This window comes from Coenobita brevimanus, chromosome 65 (assembly GCF_032717465.1).
Source record: "Coenobita brevimanus isolate Jiangsu-jjx chromosome 65, ASM3271746v2, whole genome shotgun sequence".
In the NCBI taxonomy this organism is placed as follows: Eukaryota; Metazoa; Arthropoda; class Malacostraca; order Decapoda; family Coenobitidae; genus Coenobita; species Coenobita brevimanus.
The window spans coordinates 25,444,645-25,456,899 of NC_137018.1; the positions used below are offsets into that span (position 1 = coordinate 25,444,645).

The 12,255-nt window shown below is 40.1% G+C and overlaps 1 protein-coding gene across 1 annotated transcript in view; it reads right to left on the reverse strand.

Moving 5' to 3' along the window:
* Positions 1–3,324: 3,324 nt before the first annotated feature.
* Positions 3,325–12,255, reverse strand: part of LOC145404918 (U3 small nucleolar ribonucleoprotein MPP10-like) — a 422,647-nt gene continuing 413,716 nt past the window's right edge. Inside the window, exon 10 of the mRNA XM_080276425.1 lies at positions 3,325–3,483. Coding sequence (XP_080132551.1) covers positions 3,325–3,483 — 159 coding nt within the window. The remainder of the gene's footprint in view (positions 3,484–12,255) is intronic.

Consider the following 12,255-nt stretch of genomic DNA (forward strand, 5'->3'; position numbering starts at 1 on the left):
TTGTCCTGGGATCAAACATTCCCAAAATGGTCCGAAAATCCAAAAAAATTGGAAAAAAAATCGATTTTTTGCCGTCCGTAATTTGAACTTGCCGCGCGCGCCGCATGAGAGCATTGTTTTGGTTCGTCATTCCTCCGACGTCCGATAGAGCGCCGCTGCATCCTCCCCACTTCCCGCCTGTCTCTCACCGCGACAAGACCTACGCTCTTCGCCATGGCTTGGGAAAAGTTAATGTGCAACACTTAAATTTAATGGAACATTATTTGGACTAAAGTGAACACTGTGAAAAGAACGGACTTCTGTGTGTTAGTGACTAAGTTCAGTGCAAGACTTCAGGAAGAGTGTAGTGCAAGTGCTTCAGGAAATCGTTTTTACTGTCAGAGTCCGAGAGGAGGCGGTTATTCATCGAGGTGGCCAGGGACTTGCTGTAAGTAGCCAAAATGTTTCATGTTGTACTATTTTCCATACTATATTTACCAGAATGTTTCATATTGTATTTTTTCCCATACTATACTTACCAGAAAGTGTCATACTGTACTTCTTTCCATACTAAACTTACCTCATGCATGTGCAGTAGGAATGTGTTTTTCAGAGTTCGGTTAGGTTAGGTTCGGTTAGAGTCCATAAGTACCAGAATGTTTATTAATGTATGAACATACTTCTAAACCCACATTTTATGTGTCTATTGCATTTATTTCAGTCATTTATGTGCCTTATTGGTGTGATTTGGGTGTTAAATAGGTGCTATGCATGTCCGGAGGGAGTTGTATAGGTGTTTCTCTGTGTTAGGGTCCGTAAGTACAAGTCCATAAGCTGGGGCCCAATATCCGGACAAAACCAATATCCGAACCTACCGATGGCTCTATTGATCCGGATATTGGAGTGATTACTGTACAGCCAAAAAGTAGCAGCACTCTCAATTCCGCTACTGGCTAAATAAAGTAATGGTGTTACCACCATCACTACTAATAGCGGCGCTATTCCCAGCTTTGCAGGTTGGTAACCATATAACAAAACTAAGGCACCTGGAGGCTTAGTGGGTAATTATGGGGCTCCAGCCAGATTAAGCCTGTGTAAGTTTATATCCAAGGGGTGGTTGGGGTTATTGCTCACGTAAGGCCACTCAGGGATAAGCGAGGCTGGTCACTCTCATCTTAAATGTCAGGACCAACCTGCCTTGCCCTGGGCTACTATGCTCCTCATGGGGCAACACAGGATCAGATGATAATGATGATGATAATGATTAAGTACTGTTAATCACAGGCTTAAAATTGTGATATTATTGAACTTAAAAAGAGACGTATGAAATATTGTTTGTAACATTAACACACAGAAAAGTACACAATACACTTCTAGTCAGAAAGGACCTGAGTTTGTACAAGGGAAAAACAAGGATATACTTAACCTTGCAGACTGAAAAATCAGCCAGATAGCACGTTCCTATTAACGTCCTCTTTGTAATGAAGTTGAAAACTGCAATAGAATTAACAGTTTCATAAGCTTGCAGTTTTGATATTTGTTCTCTCCTGAACAAATGAATTTGCGTATATTCTACTCTACTGTCACCATAACAATCATGAAGTGTTTACATGACTGTGAGAATAGCATAAAAGCTTTGCTGCTAGGAAAACGTCAACATATGGCAACATTTATTCAGGCAAATGCCACCAGACCTCATGTGTATGTACAGTACAGCCATGAGCAAAATTTCAATGTCATGACCAGCTGGGTATGTGGCTGGTGTTACATAAACTGTTTTGTTATAACAATATGAATTATACAAGATAGTAAAAGAATGTCCAATAGTCTGTTTTTTTGGAGATGAAAAAGAAATATGGCAGACAGTGTTCAGTCCTGGAAGAACACTGTATTTAAACTTTTGCTTGTGGCTGTACAACAAGTGCTGCCAGACTGGTGCTTCTCGTGTCCTCATGTATACACAGCAATCCAATACACTGCTCATTGACTGCTAAACACATATCTGTGTAGCATAATCTCTTATGCCAGGCCTTTAGTGAAATATATTAACGTAAGGGTGTGTGTGTGTTTTATGTAGAACATGTTCAGTGGCACTGCAATGCTAAACTGGCTGGCTTCTGTATCTCTAACTGGCTTCCTCACTCATTCACCTGATACAGTTTCACTGACCAATACACAATCTGCAGCACCATTGACCACAAATGCACACCCTCGCATTAGTGTACAGAGAATGTGCATTTTCTCTACACAAGCCGTTCACCTGACAGTTTCACTGACTGTCACACCCAATGCAGCACCAATGACCACACACACACAGACCTCCTCATGTTACTGTGTAATGAATGTGCATATCTATGTGTGCACAGTCTCTACACATGCTTTATATCACTCCAGGTTAAGACTTAGAAGGCACTTGCCACTTGGGATAGGTGATGCACATACAATGATACAATTGGTGCTGCTGGTCAGTGCACTCTTTAATAATTAATCATTTTTCTGTATTTATAATCTGGAGATCTGAGACTACCTTACGGATTGGTGAGCTCCTGGATGTTGATCTCGTGAATACTGAGATGCTGGTGTATAGGCAAACAAGAGCATGGATATATGGGAGTGCATGATGAACTGATATATGGCAACGGTACATATAATGTACAAGATGAGAGAATACCTGAATTCAGTGATGTTTTGAACACAGCCAAGATAATGTTTATGAAGAGAGCAAGCAGACTGATTACATATAAAATGGGAGGTGCTATAGGTCAGACTGAATTATTTCCTAGTTAGGAAACATAAATGTGTTATAGACATGAAAGTGATTGGTGGGGAGGAATGTTCCCCACAGCACAAGTTGCATGTGTGATACTGCACAATGACTGAACTAATACCAGTAACACAGTTCATGTAGAGATACATGTGGGTTTTCCAGGATTCTGGAGATTGAACAATCCCCCAGCTAATAATGTACCAGAAGTAGAGATGAGAATGCTTAAAAGTGTGTTTAAATACCTTGCCTTGTGGGCATATTTTTCATTTTTTCTTGCAACCCCAAGATTACTTTATTATCAGAGGAGAGCAGCTAACCCCACTTGTACAAAGAGTCTATCTGGAGCTAAATAAACTGTCTAGTGACAGCAAGCATAAAACTAAAATTAACTCCTCAGGGGAAAGCAGTTAATAAAGATAATTCAAATATACAAGCATACATTAATCAACATATGACACTGCCATTCTAAAGCATGATGATTCTAATGGTAAATGAGATATGAAAGGAACACAGGGCAATAGGATAATGAGACAAAGACGATAACAACAAAAATACGTTATTTTATACATTACAATGCACTACAACAGTAGCTTTGATATGAACTGGCCTTTGTTGTCATCCTTCTTCTTTTTCTTCTTCCCTGAGCTCTCTTGCTTCTTCACAGTTTCTCGGCTGTCTTGGAATTTCTTAAAGAATGCCTGTGAAGATCTGATGGCCTTTCCCTGAGACCCTTCAAGCTGGTTGAGGAGAAGAAAGAGATCAAGCTCAGAATGAAGTATAATCATCATCATCATCATCATCATCATCAGCCAACCACAATACCCCACCATCACCAAGAAAGTGTGTAGGAGTCATGAAAATGGAAAAATCATAAAAATGAAAACACTATCAACAAAATGCCCTGTAAAATAGGCCACTTCATCATTCACTCAACACTCAAGCCTTCAAAACCTCACCACTACACAAGTAAAAAAAACATCCATATCATCATCATCATCATGACTTCTTTTTCACACCTAATGATAGGGTGAGGTTGGGTCCAAAAAGCAAGAAAAGAGAAGTATGATATACAGAGAACTATCAATAGCATACCCAGTGGAATAGCACTGACACTCATCCATTCACCATGCAAGCCCCTGAAATCCTGGTGTTACCTCACAGATCTAACCATCTGTACATTTTTTTCTTTTCTTTAGATGCATTTTACATTCCCTGTCACAGTCAATCTATCAGTTATAAAGATAAAAACATAATCCATCAATACTGCAGTTGCTGAGGGGTTGGCATTGTTGACTGAAAAAGCTGCTGGCCCATTAATGCTAGGGTTCAAATCCTGGTACAAGAAGTTGTCATCACATGATTCAGGCATCCATTCAACCTTTGTGGGTTGGTTGAAAGAATAAGTACCTTGGGGAGGTAACTGTGGTAACTTGGATGATGCAGCAACTTTCTACTCCAGAATATTGGGTGATAACCAGCCAGAGGCCCTGTGCTTTAAGTTACAGAGATAAGGACTATGGTTCAGCATTTCATGGACTCTGCCCCACCTTTACCTTTTACACCAAACAAACTCAGTCCCCTGCCCTCATAAACTTTTAGTAACTTGTTTCCTTACACACTAATTTACCATACAGTATTTAGATGGACTTCATATATATCTGCAGTATGTTACAAATGGGATGCAACCATTGTCAAGTGCATTCCCTTCTATTGTTGTATTTTAATCTTTTATCATTTTTTTTAGCTCCTTCACTTTACTAAGCTTCCTCACACATTCCACCTTCAAACTTACTTACTTGTGCCCTTTTCATCATACAATTCATAGACATTTATTCTCTCCATACGACTATACCATCTCAGCACACTTCTATTATTCCATCAGCAGACTTTCTTATTCCATGTTTAATCCATATTCACTGGGTAACATCTATACACGTCACAATCGGGATGCTACATGGTCACCAGGTAATGGCTACACACGCAAATGTCTTCCCACTACCATTTGAGCTGGCCGCCATTTCATCTTGGCACCAAAGGGTAAGGAGGGAGTCCCTCCACAGCACACAGGCGACAGTCAGCCTGTCCTGTGCCTTTGCCAGGTGGACAATGATGTCTTCAGGTTCTTATTTGTCTGATTCCATCCATGCCGCCTATAGCCAACTGCATCATCCCTCCCTCCCAAGCCTCTTTCCAAGGATACTGGAAAAGGGCTCAGTGATAGTGCCATAAGGCATGCCTTGGATGCAACGGTGTCTAGTTTACCTAGTAGTGGAAAAGTTATCACACTGAGAGGCACGAACAAGTCCTGCTCTTGCACAGAAAATTAGTTCTCTTCCTCACATCATTACTCATCAAAGCAATGACCAACAGACCTGGGGATACTTTATTTTCATTTGCAAGAGGAAGAGTTGGTGAGTCATATGGTCTTACATTTGTTTCCCTAAAATCTATACTTTCTGAGATATTCAGGTCTGAAAACAGGCAATTCCTGGGAAATTGCCCGCAGTGAGGTGACAACTGCATTAAAAATAGCCCTGCATTTGGAGGTTAAATACCTCTAGCCTAACAAACATACTCAAAACCCACATATTCCCATTTCCACCACTCTCACTCCTGACTTCTCAAACACATGCCATACCAAAGTCTCACATCCACACACTGATGTGGGCACTAATGCACTTTCATGCAGTTCTCCTGCAGCCTCCATGCTCAATTAGTGTCATATCAAGGCCTTTACAACACAATCCCATTTTTCTTCCTAGACATGCTAAAACCTACACTTTATAAACCAAATTCTCTTTCTGTAACTGCATGAAAATATATAAACTCTTCAACCAATTGTCCCTCTCCACTCACCAATACAAAAGACATGTCACTTTTCTATCAGTAATTATGTGTTTACTCTTGCCTACATTTAAGCTCAACTCTTGCTACTCACAGACATTTACAAAACCTGGAGTGAATTGAAATAGGGAGATTTCACTGCTTTGTGGCTGCTAAAATTGGGACCTGATGATATTTCTGGAACAAAATTTTTTATAACTAGCCTAATGTATAAAAGTGACTGAGGCAAATTCCAGACTTTTTATGAGTCATTATTTTCATATACTACAGTATCTCCCCTCTTCATGATGTGGAGGTGATTTGTTTGTGGTCACCCCTTACATGATTAAGGCATCTGGCTAAAGATAGATGGGCAGATCTCCCCTCTCCTCTTTCCAGAGCTGGAACCTGACCAGCTTTAGCACTTACTAGCTTACTTGCTCATTGGTGGAATGAATCTTCTTTGAACTCCAATGATAAATGCAGCTGCAGGAACTGAACCAGACCAAATTACCACAAAAATAAATGAATCACCATAACTAATAGCATTTTCACTAATGGATCCCAGATCTTACTAACTGCCAAGCACAGAGACTGCAAATGGATACATGTGCATCAAACAAATGAACATTCAATGATACATCATTTACAATTTAAGTATGGAAAAGTTGTACTGGTAGTGTAAAACCTCAGCAAAGTTTTGTAGGATGCAAACTAATCCTTTCAAGCATACTGATACTTTTCCATCATGTCACCATGTTGCATTACAGATGAAACTGACAATGACAGCAGTCTTTGGCCCTAAATTTCAAGCTATTTCAATCTTTGTCTGTAGTGAAAACAGTGAGTAAACTATGCAAGTCAAACACCTGAAGTAGTTGATGCTAGTGTAGGTTTTGAATGCCTTCAACTCTGATATACAGTCAAGTCGCCTATGGCACGGACTTCCATGCCACGGTTCTCTATGACACGGCAAGGTGCCAGAACCAAAAAAAAATGAACCATGCACCTATGGTGAGGCAGCATGGCAAGGTTTGAAATGCCCGGGCAAATTCCCCTGGCAGTCGGCGCGCTCCCCTGTCAGTAAACAAAGAAGATGGCGACCACTTGAGCTCCATACTACAAGTGCTCCAACTGTGGACTTTTTTTTCTCTCTTATGATAGTTAAACTTCACCAAATTCATTGTGTTAAGTAATGAAACATTAAAGATTCTTTGGGTACTGAAAATAGTTTATAGATTCGTTTGTAAAACCGGTATGAACTGGTCAGTGACGAAGCACCTATCTCAGAGTTAAGAGGAAGTATAATGCCTCCCATCATCATCACGTATATAAGAATGATTATTAATCTGTTAAATGTGAGTTTTGTTGACACTTGAGCATACAAACTTCATCAAATAAACTTCAATCAATGCTGGACCAGGCAGCATCCGCCATCTTTAATGTTTGGGTCAGTCAGCTGATTAGCTGACTGACCCAAACGTTAAAGATGGCGGATGCCGCGCCTTAGGTGACTTGACATGGAACATTCATCTTTACAGAATATACTGGAAAGGCATGGCTGTGCCTGAAGGGGAAAAAGCAGAGGTGGGACCTAAAGAAGCATACATGTACAAAGGGATTATAACTCCTTCAACCCAAAGACATGCTTTTCATTTTATTCTTGGTAGACTGCAATGGTCTGGACATACTGAGGGGATGGGAGATGACAGTTGGGTGCAGAAAGTGAGAAGTGTGAATGTTTGGGGTAGGGTTGTGTAAGGCACACTGAAAAAGACCTGGTACGAGGTCATAGAACATGAACTCAGCGATAAGGGACTGAACTGGGAGACTGCCAGAGATGAAGCTGCATGGAAAGCCACATTACATGATCAAGGCTGAAACATGCAAGCATTTTGGAGTCTTTATAAAAGAAAAAAATTAAAGCAAGAATAAAACTTAGAATCTAAAGGGGTATATGCATCCTTCACCAACTCCTTTAACATAAGAAAACTCGTAAGCAGAATAAAATCACATGGACCTAGAAAAAAAAAAATAATAATAATAATAATAATAGCCAAAGAAATAATAACAGTCACTACTGAAACGGTTATTACATCTTAAGATATAAGTCTAGCTAAGCATATCCCACCAGCACAAAAACTATGGGAATGATTAACAACACTCTAAGTTTAAATGATCCCATATTCATTGTCCAACAGCATCAGGAAAAATATATAGGAAAGAAAAGGAAGCTTTCTTGTTGCTGATTTGGAGAAGGCCTTTGACGAGAGCCCCTAGGGAGGTGAGGAAGTGGGCAACAAGAAAGCTTGGGATCGAGGAGTGGCTGGGTAGAGTGGTTATGCTATGCAAGTGGGTGCTCAAACCCAGATAAGAGTGAATGGAGATTAGTAATGAGTTTTCCGTGAATGTAAGTGTGTATCAGGAGTCAGTCTTGATCCCCTTATTGTTTATCATAGTGTCTGAAGCTCTCTCACATGGCTTCAAAAATGATGTCTCATGGGAGATGTATGCTGATGACTTAGTGTTAAATGCAGCGAATAAATGGGAGGCACCTGAAAGAATTAGGAAGTGGACAGCCAGAATGGGACACAAAGAGAATGAGAATAAATATGGATAAAACAAAATGTGGATAAAACAAAAGTGATGATACCTAAGGCAGGTGGTGGTACTATCACAGCAGAGGAAGTGTGGCCATGAGCACTTTGCCATGAAGGTGTGAGAAGTAACTCCATTTTGTGCAGTGTTTGTGAAAAGTGGGTGAATAAGAGATGTAGTGGAATTAGGGGTAGGCTGCAAGATAATACTAATTTTGTGTGTGTGGTGTGTCGGGGAGAGACTGCAAAGACTGACAAGTGTGAAAGGATTGATCTTGCTGGAGAGTCTCTTGAGTTTGTGGAGAAGTTTTGCTGTTTGGGGGACATATGTGCTGGAGGTGGGTCTGGAGGTAGCTCTGTGGCTAGGGTAAGGAGAAGGTTGGAGGAAGTGCAGGGAGCTGTTGCCTCTCCTAACACTGAGACATCTCTACCTCTATCAAAGGGATCTTTGTATGTGGCCTATATTGAGAGCGTAATGCTGTATGGTGGTGAGACCTGGGCAGTAAAGGAAGAGGATATACACAGCCTCAAATGGACAGAAATGAAAATGGTTAGATGGATGTGTAGTGCATCCTTGAATGCAGGGCCTGCGAGGGCTAGGATTGTGACTGAAGTGCTGAGAGGAAGGATGGGACTAGAATGTATTGGTATTGTAATCAGGAGGGCTAGACTGAAAAGGCCTGGGCATGTTGAAAGGATGAAGAATGACAATTGGGTGTGGAAGGGGAGAGATGTGAACTTCGAGGGTACAGCTGTGAGACGCAGACATTAAAAGACCTGGGGAAAGGTTACTCAGTGTGACCTTGGGGATAAGGGACTGAATATGGTGGCTGCCAAAGGTCAAGCAGCATGGAGAGCCATCATCAGGCGAAAAAGGCCAATGAATGGATGCATGTTTTAGCCTTTACAAACAATACAAGGATATCATGAATAAGCAATTCAGTAGGTTATCAAGTGGTGGCTGAAGATATTCGAAGTTCACAGGAACTTATTTTCTAGCAAAGAAGGTTAGTATCCTTTAAAGCATGCTGTGTATTATTATAAATTCTTCTTGCATATATTGATGTGAACTCAATGAAAGATGAATTTATTTAATCATTTCAAAAAATGTATTGCTAGCTATGGTAATTTTATTAAACTTGGGAGAGGTGTTCTGGTGCTGAAGTGGTTAGAAAGCATCCATCAATATTGTTAATGCCATATATTCACTTCCCCCCCACCCCCCTAATCAGAAGACATTACTCATATCAGAAGAGACCCTTCATGCTGAGGGGGTTAGGCACTTATGTTCATATTATTAAAACTCTGAGCATAAAAATGTGAGCTTGACAACAATATCTAATGGCCATTTATGGAGTATCTGTAACCATTAGATGTGATCATCCTGCATCTCACATTACCAAGTGTGGTCAGCAATGATTCAGAATGATCAGAATTGTTTTTTCATCATCACATGCTTAGGAAAAGAACTTATGATGTTCAGGGCTAGTCCACACTGTCATGGTTTTGGTTTCAATAATACAGGCCTTACTGGTAGATACGAGGTCTGTCCAAAAAGAAGCTGAACTTTTTAAATTGTGTACCAAGTAGCTGGTGCAGCACGATCATGACAGGAGTGCTTTGAAGTGGTGACTTTGAGTTTTAGTCTAACACTAGCTGCATCACACCATGTCACTTAGTCATAGAGGTACACATGCTTGGCAATTTGCTGCAAGATGAACAATGAAGGATATTAAGGAGCAACATGTCTAAGTGTAATTCTGTTTAAAACTTGGAAAAACTTTCACGGAGACTTTTTAAATGATGCAACAGGCTTATGGATGGGATTGGTTGACCCGTATGCAACATCACAAGTGGTTCCATTGATTCAAATCGGAAAAAACATCCAGCAAAGATGATCCCAAATCTGGACAGTCTTTCACATCAAAAGACGATGATCACACTGAGAGAGTGTGAGCTGTGATCCGTGAAAACTGTTGCCTGGCTGGCCGTAAAGTTTCTGAAGAAGCAGACATTTGCAAAAGTTCATGCCACACAATTTAAACTGAAAAAACGAAAAACTAAAGAAGCATCGTGTTGCCACAAGATCTGTACTGTGTCTGCTGATATATGAGCAAAAAGAGAATCGTGTCACATTCAGTCAGCAGCTATATGATTGTTCGAATGTTGATGAAAACCTTCTGAAAAATGTTATTACGGGTGATGGAACACGGGTGTATGGCTATGACGTCGAAACAAAAGACAGTCATCCCAGTGGGCTGAAACATCATCACTGCAACCAATAAAAGCATGTCAGACAGAGCGGTTCAACTAGAGGTGTATGGTACGTAGGAGGACTACTGGGCCTTGGGAGCAGGCTGTGTAGCCTATGCCCAGAGTCGGACACATAAAAAAAAATAAATAAATAAAAAATAAAAAAAATAAAAAAACTATGAAGGTGAAGTTGATCATCTTTTTTATTGGAAGGGCATCATTAATCATAAGTTTGTTCCATGTGGTCACACAGGCAACAAAGAGTTTTACTTGGATGTCCTGAAGCATTTAAGATAGGCAGTGCAAAGTAAGAAGCCTGTGTAGGCAATTAAAACCTGGATGCTGCACCATGACAATGCAGCTGCTCACACGTCACTCCTTATCAGTGACTTTGTGGCGAAGCATGAGATGAGTATCATCCCCACGCCACTCTACTGTCCAGATTTGGCCCCAGCAGACTTTTTTTTTTCTTCTTCTTCTTTTTTTCTTTTTCTTTTTTTGAGATGAAATCCACCCTGAAAGGTTGCCGATTTCAGACGACTGAAGAGATAGAAGAAAATTCGTTACGTGCACTAAACACATGCTCATTCAAGCGCATGTACCTCAATGACTATGTGACGTGGCACGATGCGGCTTGCGTTCAACTAAAGCCCCTACACACCACTCCTGTTGCGATAATGCTACACCTGCCAGTTGGTGCACTATTTAAAAAGGTCAGCTTCATTTAGGACATACCTTGTACAGTAGTCATTTCTAGGATTCCAAATGTGTGAAATGAAACTCTAAAAGTCTAATTTCTTAATCACCTAATTAGAGACTCTGCTGGTGAACTACAGAAGATATTATTTACCTACCAGTTTTCAGTGAGGACAGTACCAAGAAGGAACTACTGACCTGAAGTATACATTGCTTAGATTACTTAACTAAACTCATTCAATTTTGCCTAATGCCCACAGTATGTACACAAGCAAACATTTTATGTACATACAATATGGACATAAGCAAACATTAATGTACATACAGTATGAACACAAGTGAACATTTACCTACAAACAATATGGATACAAGCAAACACTTATGTGCTTACAGTATGGACACAGGCAAACATTTATGCACATATAGTATGGGCACAAGCAAACATTTACGTACTGTACTTACAATATGGACATGAACTAATACGCAAGCTGATAAAGAATATGCTCATTATTACTCAATTTTTTTGCTCATATATCCTCAATAAATCAAAGAAAACTTGCTTATTAGAGTTCCACTGCAATCTGTGTAGCTGATTTGCCAGGTTCGACCCATTGTACTATTTAGTGCCAACACTATGAAAAAACTTGTGATTTTAAGGAAAACATCCCTGAATCTATAATAAGGGAAGCATGTATTGTACCTGTAGTATGGAACTGAGCCACTAAACATCCACATGTGCATAGGTAGGTCCCCATTATGTTTTGCCTTGTTTTATTTTACTGCTTGCAATTAAGTCCATAGTTTAAAAAAAAGATTGCCTATGCATACTCCACTGCTACTTACAATCTCACTTATCAGGTTCCCCATTTAATAAATCCAGTTGTTGTGATATTTTGGAATGCTTCTCAAGACATAATATAAAATGAGGACTTCTAGTACATACATAACTACACCAAGTCTACATCTAAAGTCATTTTACTGATATTTTAAATTGGAAGTATGGGCACACACACACACACACACACACACACACACACACACACGAACAGCCGGAGAGAGAGGACGTCCCAGGCATCGCTCCTAACCTTGAGTAGTTTCAGGAATTTTGTCTGTCCTGTCTCCTAGGGTCTTTCTTTAAAT